General features: G+C 49.4%; 2 protein-coding genes across 4 annotated transcripts in view; one reads left to right on the top strand and one right to left on the bottom strand.

Moving 5' to 3' along the window:
* The window catches only part of CERS4 (ceramide synthase 4), a 31,064-nt gene that overhangs the window by 10,985 nt on the left and 5,539 nt on the right, over positions 1–14,540 (top strand). The window contains exons 2-3 of one of the 3 annotated variants that reach the window (XM_067032897.1): positions 10,012–10,270; positions 12,635–12,808. In XM_067032897.1, coding sequence (XP_066888998.1) covers positions 12,636–12,808 — 173 coding nt within the window. In that variant the 5' untranslated portion in view covers positions 10,012–10,270; position 12,635. Of the gene's footprint in view, positions 1–10,011; positions 10,271–12,262; positions 12,349–12,634; positions 12,809–14,540 lie in introns of those variants that run through there. The other 2 variants (XM_067032898.1, XM_059063051.2) reach the window with 2 other exon arrangements.
* CD320 (CD320 molecule) overlaps positions 10,536–14,540 on the bottom strand; it is a 40,725-nt gene continuing 36,720 nt past the window's right edge. The window contains exon 6 of the mRNA XM_067032899.1: positions 10,536–12,134. The gene's annotated coding sequence lies outside the window, so the exon portion shown is untranslated. The remainder of the gene's footprint in view (positions 12,135–14,540) is intronic.

The raw sequence follows: 14,540 nt of genomic DNA, 5'->3' as shown, positions 1-14,540 counted from the left end.
TTTATGTTACGTGTATTTTACAATTTTTTAAAAAGTTTGTCACCCTGAAACATACTTCTTGTAAAAATCAGAGCGTTACAAAACAAGCTCACCAGCACTGCCCTCCCTCACCCTCCTGATAGAAAAACTCTCCTGAGTGTGGACCATATCCTCAGAGCACGCCAGCTGCATGCATGTTGGATCTTTTTATGTTGTCCCAAGGTCACTGAGACTCTGTACGTTTTTAAAAGTTGTGATAAAATACACATAACCTAAACATTTACCATTTTAACCATTTTTAACTGCATGCCTCAGTAGCATTAAGTATGTTCACAGCCTTGTGCCGTCACCACTGCCCATTTCCAGATGCACATTTTTATTTAATCTTTATTTTTTTCTTCTCTCTTCTTCTGTTGGGTATTTTCTATTATCTCTCTCCAAACTAGTTAGCTCCGTCTTTTACAATCTCCAATCCGCTCTCAACCCCACAGTGGGAAAAATTTTTTTTTGCTTTTTCTCTGGATAAATAATGCTTTCTTCTTTTTTTCCCCTTGCACCATGTGTATTGAGTTTTATTTATTTTTTTAAGGTATAGTTGCTGTACAATATTGTATATTTAAGGTGTACAACATAGTGATTCCCAATTTTTAAAGGTTATACTCCATTTATTCTTATTATAAAATATTGGCTATGTTCCCTGTGTTGTACAATATATCCTTGTAGCTTATTTATTTTATATATAGTAGTTTGTACCTATTAATCCCCTACCCCTTTCTTGCCCCTCCCCCCTTCCCTCTCCCCACTGGTTACCACTAGTTAGCTCTCTATCTGTGAGTCTGTTTCTTTTGTGTTATATTCACTAGCTTATTTCGTTTTTTAGATTTCACATATAAGTGATATCATACAGCATTTGTCTTTGTCTGACTTACTTCACTCAGCACAATACCCTCCAAGTCCATCCATGTTGTTGCAAATGGCAAAATTTCATTCTTTTTCATGGCTGAGTCCACTTCAAATATTGTATTTTTCAGTTTTAGAATCCCCATTTGGTGCATTCTTATAATTTCCGCTTCCCTGCTGAGGTTTCTTATTTGTTCATTCATTAGGAGGTACTTTTTCTTCACATCTTTGAGTATATTTATAGTAGCTGCTTCCAAGTCCTTATCTGCTCATTCCAACATCTGGGTCACCTCAAGGTCAGTCCCCATTAATCTCCTTCTTTCTTGAGTATGGGTCATGTTTTCCTGTTTTCTCCACATGTCAAGTAATTTTGGATTGGATTGTATGCTGGACATTGTGAAAGATAAATTGTAGACACTCTGGATTCTGTTGTGGTCCTCTGAAGAACATTTGACTCTTTTTTTTTTTTCATAGGCAATTAAACTGCCTGGACTCCAGTTCCAAAGTCTGTTTTCCTGTAGTGAGAGGCAGGTGTTATCTTACTTTCTTTTAGCTTTAGCCGGGCTGGTTGGAGTCTGCCTTGCACATGGTTTAAGGGTTAGCAAGAGACTTAAACAGCATTTTTGGATAGAATTTGGACTTTTTTTTTTTGGCTTTTTCCTTTCCTGCATGTTCTACTCCATTGTTGAACTGTTGTGGTCTCTTTGGGCTCTGTCTTCTCATGTTTCAATCTAGTTTCTATTTCCGGTGAATAACAGTGAAAAATGGGAAACTCGTCCTGTGCCTCTTCCCTTCTTGCAGGTATAGACTGCCCTCCAACTTCTACCTATCTTTGGTCACTCTCCAGAGCAGTACTGCCCAGTAGAATTTTCTGCAACGATGGAAATGTTCCATATCGACGCCAATATGTGCCCAGTATGGTAGCCACAAGCCACATGTGACTATTGAGTATAGAAATGTTGCTGATGCAGCTGAAGAACAGAATTTTAAATTGTATTTAATTTTAATTCATTGAAATTTAAATGGCCACATGTGGCTAGTGGATACCATATAGGACATGGCAGCACCAGAGCTTTCAGGTAGTTTTTTTAGTATGGAGTGCAGAGTTTATCATTGTTATCTCTGAGGGGGCCGGTCTCATGCAGCTAACTCCGCTATTACCAAAGACAGAACTCTTTTGGTGGTTTTCCATTTACATGAGTTACCTATCAGGCCATTAGTGTCTGTCTGCATTTTGCTGTCATTTTCTTCCACTCAGTGACCTTCCCCAGTCCATGAGCATAGAGCTTTTCCTCCTCCCCTCGTCCCAATTTGATATTTTCTTAATTGAAAATTTTTTTAAATTGTGGTAAAACACATATAACAGAAAGTTTATCATCTGGAACAAAGAGTTTATCATCTGGACCATTTTTAAGTGCACAGTTCAGTATTGCTAAGTATATTCACATTGTCGTGTAACCAATCGCCACGACATTTTTCATATTCCCCAAACAGAAACTCTGTCCCCATTAAACACTTAACTCCCCACCCCCTCTCCCAGCCTCTGGCACCCATCATTCTACTTTCTGTCTCTATAAATTTGACTCCTCTAGGGACCTCCTATAAGTGGAATCAGATAGTATCTGTCTTTTTTTTTTTTTTTTTTTCCTTCGGTACGCGGGCCTCTCACTGTTGTGGCCTCTCCCGTTGTGGAGCACAGGCTCTGGACGCGCAGGCTCAGCGGCCATGGCTCACGGGCCCAGCTGCTCCGCGGCATGTGGGATCTTTACAGACCGGGGCACGAACCCGCGTCCCCTGCATCGGCAGGCGGACTCTCAACCACTGCGCCACCAGGGAAGCCCCATATGGTGGCTTCTTTGGTAGTGATCTGAAGACTTCCTGAGGAGATAATACTGAACTGAGATGTGAATGATGAGACAGGGGTTGTGTGGGAGGCCAGCACATGCAAAGGCCCTGAAGCAGGAATGAGCTTGGTGGGTTGGAGACAGCACATGCAAAGGCCCTGGGGCAGGAATGAGCTTGGTGAATTGGAATCCCACCAAGCAGCCATTACAGTAAATTGAGCTAGTGCAGGGTGGCGGAGGGATTGGGGGGTGGGGATACTAACAGGGCCAGAGTGTGGAGGGCAGGAGTGTGTCTAAATATGAGGGGCTGAGGCAAGGCAGAGCCCTGGACTTGGGGCCCTCCTTAGGGTCCTTGAAGGTGGTTTCTCCTGGACTGGCTGCATCTCTGGTCATTAGCACCTCGCAGGCACCCTGCTCAGAGAGGCCAGAGTGGAGGAGCCAGGGCCCAGTGCAGGGGCGGCTGTGGTTATCTACAAATAACCCCCACTTAGTCCATCATGTGTTCCCTGCCTGGGCCTCCAGCCGAAGGAGTCAGGTGACCCCGGGCAGCAGGCGAGGCTGCAGGGGCCGGGTGAGTGTGTACGTGTGTCTGTTCTTCCTTGGGCAACCCAGACATCTGGAGTATGAATTGATTTCCTTTTTCACGCCCCGGGCAAGTCCTACATTTCCAGCTAGATTTAAAATAAAACCAACCTTTGTGCACAGCCCTGCTGTGCTGGGCAGTGCTGGGGCCTTTGGGTGTTCAGGGGAGTGACAGGGATCCTGTGCTCATCCCCCCCCCTCCACGTGTCAGCACAAAGCCCTGCTCTCTCTTTCTCTCTCCCCCAATCTGGGGATATTTTTAGCCACTAAGAAGGATTATCAGAGTCTGGCTCCCAGGTGGCAGGGGCAGGGCTGGGAGTGGGACCAAAGTGCCTTCGAGAAGCAGCCGGGCTGGGGGGGGGGGGGGGGGGCAGGGTGCGGTGCAGAGGATGAAGCCTCAGGCTGGTGAGGCTAGACCGGCTGCCCATTTGGCGATTCTCCAAATGACCCCTCAGCCGCCCTGGGTGAGCCAGCGCGCAGGCTCATTCATTCGCTACAGCTTTAAGGAAAGGCTGCAGAGGCTGGGGTGGGCGTTGGGGGAGGGGCGGTGGAGGTGTGTGTCCCTGAAGAACCACTCAGAACCTGCGCAGACCAGCACCCTCCTTTCCAGACTGCTCCCCATCCCCCCCTCCTCTCTACTGCTAATAGTAACTGTGTTTTACTTAGTACTCACTCCACCCCAGGTGTCATTCCCAGTCCCCTCCGTGTGGAGGCAGGGGGCATTGTTATTCCCATTTTACAGATGAGGGAACTGAAACACGAGTGGCAAGGTCAATGACAAGGTCAGTGATTGGTAAATTGCAGGAATCAAATCCGTTGCAACAGCAGCATGGAGCATTTACAGACTGCTCAGCTTCCTGAGCCCCTACAACGGTGCATGCAGTAAAGCAGAAGATCTGGCTGTACCCATTTTTCAGATGGGGCAGCTGAGGCCCAAGGAGGCAGAGTGTCACAGGGAATGAGAAGAGGAGCCGGGGTCCAAAAGAGGAAAAATGAAAGTTGAGGAGGAATGCCTCCCTGACCCTCGTTCCCGCCTGCCCGTCGGGAGGAGGGCATCTGTCAGGGGCAGGAGTGGAAGAGAAGTTTGAACCTTGCTGGCCATGGATGCCTGGTTACAGCTGTACCTGAGCCCCTTCTATGTGCCAGACACTGCCCACATGTTCCACATGCAGGCTCACTGGCCTGCTCGACCACAATGCAAGGAAATAGGTGACTTCTCAAACCTCAGAGTCTCTTCTTTATCGATAAAGAGGGTAAAGGGGGTGGGCAAACAGACAGACACAGGTTAGAGAAAGGGTAGGAGGTCCAAGGCCAAGACCTCTGCAGTTAGGGTGTGTCAGTCTGAAGCCCCCTTGGAAGGCTCGCAGGTTTGGAAAGTGCATTTCTGTTTCCCCTTCTGACTTGGGGACCAGAAAGGGCGATGCCTGCTTCAGCTGAGGGGACTGGGGTTTGAGGCTGGTCACGCTTCCTTCCTTTTCCACCCTCCCCCCCACCAAAAAGACTGCCTGGCCAGCTTCCAATGTCACAGTGAATGAGGCAGAGCTGGCAGAGGGTGCTTTAACTGGGTCTGAAGTAGGGGCAATCGGGAGGTGCCTCCAGGAGGAAGTGGCAACTGAACTGGGTTTTGAAGGATGCATAGGAGTTTGCCAGACAGACATGAGGGCTGAGACCTTGCCAGCTTTCCCCACCATTTTATGTCCTCAGCACGCAACATGGGACAATAAATATTAGATGGGCATTCTAGGCAGAGGACAGCATTTGTGAAGGCTGGGGTGTGTGAAATCATACAGTGTGTGTGATTGTATCAGAGCGTGTCAAACAGTGAATAGTAGGCTTTGAGACTGGGGACATGGGCAGAGGCCTGGGATTACGAGATGCCATCGCTCGTGTGTGTTCTCGCTTGTCCCCAAAGCTCATCATGACATGCTAGCACCATGGCTGTGGTGGACCCGATCTTGGGTGGGGGGAAGAACATGGGGCTGGGGGCTTGGACCCCTGGGTTCTGGCTCCAGCTCTAGCTGGCTGGGGGCCTTCTCAGGATGCCCAGCCCACGTATATCTGTACTGGGCATCTGCACTGCCCACTTATATCTCTAGCTGGCTGGGGGTCTTCAGATGGGTGGGAGGGCCCCTCAGGAGAAGGCTATAGATGCCCTGTGGTGGGTGTGGCTCCTGCTAGGAGGCTGTGGAGAGTGAGGCCAGGAATTCTGGGCTGGGTGTGTGCAGTTATGCCCCAGTGGGTGCATGGGATCAAGCGAAATTTGCCTGTTAGTGAAGTTGGTTTCTTTTTTTTTTTAACCATTTTTTAAAAATTGAAATATAGTTAATTTACAATGTTGTGTTAGTTTCAGGTGTACAGCACAGTGATTCAGTTGTGTGTACGTGTGTGTTTGTGTGTATGTATATATATATATTTTTCAGATTCTTTTCCATTATAGGTTATTACAAGACACTGAGTATAGTTCCTGTGCTATACAGTAGCTCCTTGTTGTTTATCATTTTATACATAGTGTGTATATGTTAATCCCAAACTCCTAATTTATCTCTTTTTAGAGAGATCAACCACCTGGGTAGAAGTTCCCCCATCCACCTGTCCAACTGTCTATTCTGTCTGGGCCTCCTGAGCCTTGTGGGTCTAAACTAGCCACTGTCACACGCCTGTCTTTTTTTTAAACTTTTTTTTTAAACGATCTATTTGCAGATGATATAATCTCTTTTTTTTTTCTTTATTTTTTTTGGCTGTGTCAGGTCTTAGTTGCGGCACACGGGATCTTCGTTGAGGCACGCGGGATCTTTGCAGCCCAAGGGCTCTTGTGGCGCGCGGGCTTCTCTCTAGTTGTGGCGTGTGGGCTCCAGAGCACGTGGGCTCTCTCCTTGAGGCGCCCAAGCTCAGTAGTTGTGGCACACGGGCTTGGTTGCCCTGTGGCATGTGGGAATCTTAGTTCCCTGACCAGGGATCAAACCCACGTCCCCTGCATTGGAAGGAGGATTCTTTACCACTGGACCACCAGGGAAGTCCCCACACACCTGTCTTAAAGAAAAATGCACAACAGGAGAGCTGTGAGTTTATGTTTTGTTGGGTCTTTACTGAGGACTCTAGCCCTGAAGAAGGCCACTCAGTAGTCGCTCTGAGTAAACAGCTCCAAAGAAGTAGGGGAGTAGCCAGAATATATATGAAGTTTTTTGGCTAGGAAATGCATGCAGTCAAGCATACATCTTGGGAAAGGATGACTGCCCATCACAAAGAACAGATATCTCACGTTAATGACGTTTGTGCTGGTCTGTGTATGGGAAGATACACGAATCTGAGGTCAATGAAATTCTTCCTGCTGTGCCTCTGAACTATCCAGGGACCCTTTCTTTGATCCAAAGCACAAAATGCCTCATTGTGTCTTTTTTCCATCCTGAATTCCCCTCAGGGCGCACTGCCTGTAGGTTGCAATTTAACCCTTTGTGTAACTGGATAGTGAGTGACGCTCTTTGTTCCTCTTTTTGTTTGTTTGTTTGTTTGACACTTTTGCCCATTTGTCAGCCTGCTGCCTTTTGGTGTGTCCCCACCCCCACCCCCACCCCCACCCCACGCTGGAGTGTCCAGTGGTGGCGGCTACTGCTAATCACTTCAGCGATGCCTGAACCTGGAAGCCATAAGGTGTGGTCTGTGGGCTGCTCCCTCATCTACACCCCTTCCCTGGGGGATTCCATCCATCCCCCTGCCCCAACCCTGGAGGAGCTTCTTGTCACCAAACCCATCTCCTGCCCCCAGATCCACTGTCGATGGAAAAAAATGCACAACCGAAAAGTTGAGAATTATGTTTTATTCTGCAGTCATTCTGAGGACTTCAAGCCCGGGAAACAGCCTCTCAGGTAGCTCTAAGGAACTGCTCCAAAGAGGTGAGGGAGGAGCCCGGATATATACAGGGGTTTTTGCAACAAAGACCAGGTAGTCAGAACATCAAAAGATTACTGTTAATTAAAAGAAAACCAGATAGCTCAAGTTAAGGAATTCAGGGCTTTTCTCTGTATGGAAGATGCAAGAAGCTGGGCTCACTGAATGCATTTCTTTGATATGCACCTCAGCTATCTGGGCCAGTAATCTGTGCTTTCTCATCCTGAGTCTCCTCCGGGTGCACTGGCGGGGGTGGGTGTAGCTCGGTGGCTGGCATCCTGTTTCCATCCTGAGTTCCCTCAGGAGTCACCATGGGGGGAGGGGGGACAGCACCTGTAATGTGGTGGCTTGTTGGCTGCAACATCCTTTGCTTACTGATACAGCAGGCAATATTTTTTCATTGACACATGCCCGTGGATTTAAGCACACGATGACCAACAGTCCACCACCCCCCACTTGTCTTGTCCAACACCAAACCCACCTCCTGCCCCCAAACCATCCATTCACCATCCTGGTTTACCCATTTCCTCAGACTCTGAGAATTTTTTTTTTTTTTTTTTTTTTTTTCTTTTTTTGCGGTATGCGGGCCTCTCACTGCTGTGGCCTCTCCCGTTGCGGAGCACAGGCTCCGGACGCGCAGGCTCAGCGGCCATGGCTCACGGGCCCAGCTGCTCCGCGGCACGTGGGATCTTCCCGGACCGGGGCACGAACCCGTGTCTCCTGCATCGGCAGGCGGATTCTCAACCACTGCGCCACCAGGGAAGCCCGAGAATTTTTCTTTTTCTGTATTTGACTTGTGATATTGTGATTTACAACCAGAAGTAGATATTTGGCCTTCCTCAGTTCCTGGCACAGAGCTTTTAAAACCCTGAGAATTTCCTAAGCGATAAGAGGAATAAAGGTGCCTTTTGTTATGTTAATGAGGTGACTTTTGGAAAGTCCCCCACTCAGGTCACCTAAGGATGGGACTGGTTGCCAGGGGAACCAACCTGTTGATGAGAGGCTTGGAACTTTCGTTCCCACCCCTGGACCTCCAGTGGCCAAGGATTTAATTACTATGACTATGTAATGAAGCCGCCATAAAAGCCCTTGAGGATGGGGGTTCGGAAAGCTTCCAGGTTGATGGACGTGAGGAGATTTGTGGAGACGTGTGGGGACTGGTGCATCTGGGGAGGGCGTGGAAGCTCCGCCCCCTTCCCCGATACCTTGCCCTATGATTCCTTCCATCTGGCTATTCCTGAGTTATATATCCTTTTCTAATAAATCAGTCATCTAGGAAGCAAACTGTTTGTGTCCTGTGAGCTGCTGTAGAAAATTAATCGAACCAAGGAGGGCTCGTGGGGACCTCCATCTATGGCCAATTGGTCAGAAGCACAGGTGACGATCTGGACTTGTGCTTGGCGTCTGAAGTGGGATGGGTACAGCCTTGTGGGACTGAGCCCTCAACCGGTGTATCTCCAGGTAGATGGTGTCAGAGTTGAGTTGAATTGTAGGATACACAGCTGGTGTCAGAGGTGGCGTGGGGGGAAAAAACCCACCTGTCGGAATGGAAAGCAGAATCATCGACTTTTTTTTTAACGTATTTTATTGAAGTATAGTTGCTTTACAATGTTGTGTCAATTTCTGCTGTACAGCAAAGTGATTCAGTTATATATATATATATATATATATATATATATATATATATATACACACATTCTTTTTCATATTCTCTTCCATTATGGTTTATCACAGGACATTGAATATAGTTCCCTATGCTATACAGTAGCGTCTTGTTGTTTATCCATTCTATATGTAATAGTTTGTATCTGCTAACCCCAAACTCCCACTCCATCCCTCCCCCACCCTGCCTCGCCCTTGGCAACCACAAGCCTGTTCTCTATGTCTGTGAGTCTGTTTCATAGATAAGTTCATTTGTGTCACATTTTAGCAGAATCATAGACTTTTTCAAGGCAAACATTTTAACCTGCACAGAGAAAGGGCCCACAACATAGATGCACAACTCAGTGAATTTTCTCAGTAATCATGCCCCCTGAATGACGTCCACATCCTCATCCTGGAACCTGGGGATACGCTACCTAACGTGGCAAAGGGAAAGTGAGATTGCAGATAGAATTAAGGTTGCAGATTGGCTGACCTGGAGATGGGGGGAACGATCCTGGATTATCTGGGTGGGCCCCCATTCTGGCCTCCAAGGCCACTTCCTGTATGGCAACCAACACCCCCCCTCCCCCGCTTGCCATCTCACCTTAGATAAAAACACGGGCCATAGAACTCCCAGACTGCACGAAATGGAGTGTAAAATGGTACAGCCACCCCAGAACACAGTTTGGCAGTTGCTTATGAAGGAAAACACGCAGAATGACCCGGCAATTCCACTCCTACCCATATGGACCCAGTAGACAGGAAAACTTCTGTTCCCACAAGACTCGGATGTGAATGTTCTGAACAGCTTTGCTCATAATTCCCCAATGCTGAATGCATTCCAAATACCCATCAACAAGCAAATGATAACCAATCGTGGTATACTCATTTGGTACCAAAGATTCGGGAATAAGAAAAAAAGAAGCTCGGGACTTCCCTGGTGGTCCAGTGGTTAAGAATCCACCTTCCAATGCAGGGGACGCGGGTTTGATCCCTGGTCGGGGAACCGAGATCCCACATGCTGCAGGGCAACTCTAAGCCCGCACGCCACAACTACTGAGCCCCAGCGTATGCACTCTACAGCCCACACGCCACAACTAGAGAGAAGCCCGCATGCTGCAACTAAGACCAGGCGCAGCCAAATAAATAAATAAATAATTTTTCTTTTTTTAAAAAGAAGGAAGCTACTGATCTTGGAACAATAGGGATGAATCTCGAAAATACCACACAAGTGAAAGAAGCTGGACACAAAGATGGGGTTTGTGATTCCATTTTATATGAAGTTCTGGAACAGACAAAAGTAATCCCTGATGGAAAAAAAAACTGGAGCAGACGTTACCTTTGGACAGGAGAGATGGAGGCTGACTGGGAAGGGGCCCAAGAGAGAACCTTGCGGAGGGATGGGAGTGTTTGTGGCCGGAGGTTGGTTTACACAGGTGCGTGTATTTGTCAAAACTCAGCAACTGTACAGTTAACATGAATGCATTTTGCTCTAGTAAATTTTACCTTGAAAGAAAAAAAAAACACGTCAGTCAATATCGAACTCTAGTTAATGATCTGCATACTGAAAATATTTAGGGGTGATGGGACTTGATGTCTGCTGCTTTTTAAAATTTTTTTCTTGAAATATAGTCGAGGTACAATGTTGTGTTAGCTTCAGGTGTACAGCAAAGTGATTCAGTTATACATATATATATATACACATATATATATTTATTTTTTAGATTCTTTTCCATTATAGGTTATTACAAGATATTGAGTATAGTTCCCTGTGCTATACAGTAGGTCCTTGTTGATTATCTATTTTATATACAATAGTGTGCATATTTTGATCCCAAACTCCTAATTTATCCCTGCCCCCAACCCAGCTGCTTATTTTGAAATGCACCGAGAAATGCACTGGTGGGTGGATAGAGGGATGGATGGATACACGGGCAGATGTGTGATGAAGAAGCAATAGACCAAAACGTGAATGGGAGAGTCCGGTGGTGGGTATATAGATGTTCACTGTAAATTCACCTTTTCTGTAGGTTTGAAATTTTTCATCATAAAATGTGGGAGGAAATCATCCAAATTCCACAGGCCCTGCATGCTCTGCCCCGTCCCCTCCCTGCCCTCCCCTCCTCCCGCTCTCCCCTTGCTCTCTGCTCCAGCCACACAGGAATCCTTACTGGTCCTCCAACACTCAGTTTTACTCAGTCCTGCCTCAGGGCCTTTGCACCTGCTGCTCATTTCTCTGGAAAGCCCCTCCCAGCCCCCTTCGCAGCACCACTACCTTCTTCTGCACAAACCCAGGCCCTCCTCACGTCTAGGTCTCAGCTCAGATGGTGTACGAGCCGAGACCTAGCTCAGACCTTCCTTGATAAATCGCACCACCCTGTTTATTTTCTACCAGGCCCATCACACTGTGTTATCTCATTTATTTATGAATCTGTTTACTTGTGTATTGGTTGCCTCCCCCTGCTGGGCTGTGTGCATGGTGACAGGAATGTGTCTGCTTTGTTCCCTGCTTGTGTCCCCAACGTCCAGCCCCAGGCTGGCATGTACAAGCCACTCAGAATATCTTGTGGATGGATGGATGAGTAGATGGACAGTGGGTGGGTGGGTGGGCGGGTGGGTGGATGGATGGATGGACAGACAGGTAGACAGACAGGTGGGTAGATGGATGTATGGATAGGCGGATGCATGGATGGGAAGATGGACAGGTAGGTGGGTGGATGGATAGATGGCAGCCTGGCTGGCTGGCTGGCTCGGTAGGTGTACAGGTGGGCAAGCAGACGATATGGCTGGATGGATGAACCGGTGAATAGATGGGCTTTGGGTGGGTGGGTGGATGGATGGATGGGCAGAGAAACAAATGAATGAACAAACTTTGCAAGTGGGGACCGGTGTGGGGTTGGGGCCCTCATCTTAAATCTTGGGAGCAGGAGAAGCTCTTTGGGCTCATCAGGACAGCTGGGCCCCACTGCAGCTCCCCAGCAGCTCTTGGTGGAAAGTTGGCCCACCTCGACCACTGCTTCATTATCTGGCAGCAAGCTCGATCACGCAGTAGGCTCTCTTGCCCAGCTGCAGCCGGGCTCTTGGGATAGGCAGCGAGATAGCCGACATTCACACCTCAAGGGGAGTCCCTGTGTGGATGGTTGGCCAGGGAGACACCTGTGGATTTCCTTAAATCCTTCATCTCTGGGCTGTATCAGAGGCACCTTCCCACAGTGGCAGGAAACCTTCCCGGACATTTTGAGAACTCAGGTTCGTGACCGCGATCAGCCACTCCCTTGATTCTGGCCGCTGTTCTCATGTCTGTAGAGTACAGGATAATAACTACCGTCATGAGCTATATTTAAGGGTCAGTGAGCACTGGCTAAGCACTTTGTGTGACGTGTCAGGCTGGGCTGAGTGGTGGCTATTACTGTCCCTATTTTACAGATGAACGTGAGATTCAGAGAGGTCAGGTCATTTGCCTGAGGACACCCAGCCCAAGTCTATCCTTGACACTGGCTCTAATAAACTTCAGGTTGCTAGGCGCCGGGGTGTGTGTCTGTGTGTGTGTGTGTCTGTGTGTGTGTGTCTGTGTGTGTCTGTGTCTGTGTCTATCCTTGACACTGGCTCTAATAAACTTCAGGTTGCTAGGCGCCGGTGTGTGTGTGTGTGTGTGTGTGTGTGTGTGTGTGTGTGTGTGTGTGTGTGTGTGTGTGTGTGTGTGTGTGTGTGTGTGTGTGTGTGTGTGTGTGGTGCTGGGCCCTCCCACTCTACCTGTCCTGTGTGCCGAGTTCCCCATTAACTGGACCCTGTGTCCACAGTATGTGGTCCAGCCTGAATGAGTGGCTATGGCAGGAGAGGTTCTGGCTACCACCCAACAACTCGTGGGCTGTACTGGAGGACCGCGATGGCCTGGTCTACGCCCACCCCCAGGACATGCTGATGGCCCTGCCCCTGGCTCTGGCCCTGGTGGCCGTGCGCTTCACCTTCGAGAGGTGAGTGTCCGCCGTGCCCTGGCAGGTTGACCCCAGCATCGCTCGTGTGTGCGCAGCGCCCGCCCTGTGCTCTCCCATCTGTGTGATTTCATCCTCACGTGTCCCCGGACGGAGCCTGGCTTTGAGTCAGAGTGCTTTTTTGGGCCTCCATCCTGCCCCCAGCTGCCTCCACCCCCACTCCGATGGTCTCTGATGCCTGGAATGCTGGCTGCAGCTCAGGTCTGGGTGTGCCAGCATCTTCAGAAAACAAGTGGGGGCCCTGGAGGGGATGTGCCTGCTTTGCTGACCTAGGATGGGTCTGCAGAGGCCAGTGAGTAAGCGAAGAAACTCCTGCCCACTCCCTCCTCCCTCTGTCCTGTATGGGCACCTCTCCCCCATCCCCACCTCCTGCCCTCTCTCTTACCACCTTTTTCTCCTGCTCCCCTTTCTAGCCAAAGGAAGGAGCATAGGCACTCCAGCCCCCCCCCTTTGGGGCCCCCCTCCACTCACCCCCAGCCTCCTGCAGCCTGGCACCCGGCCCCCGAGTATATGCCGCCGGCCTAGGTTCCCAGCGCCCTCCTGGTTGCCAGACCCCGTGGATTTTTAGTCATTTCTCATGTGACCCAAACGCTGCCCCAAACTGGAGTTCCTCCTCCTTCTCTGGCTGTCCATCTCTTGGATCCCTTCCCTGTGACCTAGATGGTCCCACCCTTTTCTACCTCACTAATGCTGCAGCCACAGCTCCCAGACCTGCCTTGCCCCCATGGCCTACCCCCACCGGGCCTGCCCCCCCTTCCCCCGGCTTCCCCCTCCATGCCTGAGGGCCCCTCCCCCTGCCCTTCCTCCACATCTCACGTGTCATTTCAGGTCCCCCACCTTCTTTGCGACCCCCTGGCCTTTGCACTCACTCCCCTGCAGTTCCTTCAAGGCTGGGTTCCAGGGAAGCCTGCCCTGCCCCTCTCCCCACAAAGCCCTTAACCCCCTCTGGCCCTCACTTCGGGTCCTTCCCTCTGTCCCACTCTTTGACCACAGGGACGTGCGAGCGTTCTACACTTTGCTTTGACTCTCCCACTCACGAGGAGCTTCCTAGGGTCTGGGCTTCCAGGACACAGGCTGGGCATGGGGAACCCAGGGCATGTCCACTGACACTGGATTTACCAGACACTCTTTGGGTTCTTCCTCTGTGCCACCCATTGCTCTAAGCGGTTTGTGTGTCTTAACTCAGCCCTCACCCAGTGAGGTGGTACTGTTATTATCCCCATTTTACAGAAGAGGAAATGGAGGCACAGAGAGGTCAAACGACCTGCCTGAGGTCACACAGCAGGTAGTTCAGCGGGGATCGAGGCTCTGCCTGAGGGATTCTGGGAGGCCCAATTCAGCCAGGCCTTGAAGGCTGGGTCTATTTTCCCACCTATTTAGCCAGTGGATCCAGCTGAGGTGGCAGCGTTAACTCCTCCCAAAGGCATCCCTTGCCTTTCTAAAGGGCAGCGGGGTTGGAAGTAGCTGTTCTGGGGTCAAACAAAGGCAGAGGTTTTCCCTGTTAAGGGAAAATCAATCCTGGGTTTGCCATTCAGTTGCTGTGTCACCTTGAGCGTGTTTCTGGCCTCTCTGAGCCTCAGTTTGCCCCTCAGGACAATGGGGACAATAATAGCATTAAGTGAGCCAGCACGCGAGGTGGACTTGGACACATGCTTGGCAGATCCGAAGTGTTCAGTAAATGGCAGTCATGTCCCATCCCCACCCCCCCACCTGT

This window comes from Kogia breviceps, chromosome 4 (genome assembly GCF_026419965.1).
Source record: "Kogia breviceps isolate mKogBre1 chromosome 4, mKogBre1 haplotype 1, whole genome shotgun sequence".
Classification (NCBI taxonomy): domain Eukaryota; kingdom Metazoa; phylum Chordata; class Mammalia; order Artiodactyla; family Physeteridae; genus Kogia; species Kogia breviceps.
This window is presented reverse-complemented; position numbering and strand designations above follow the sequence as displayed.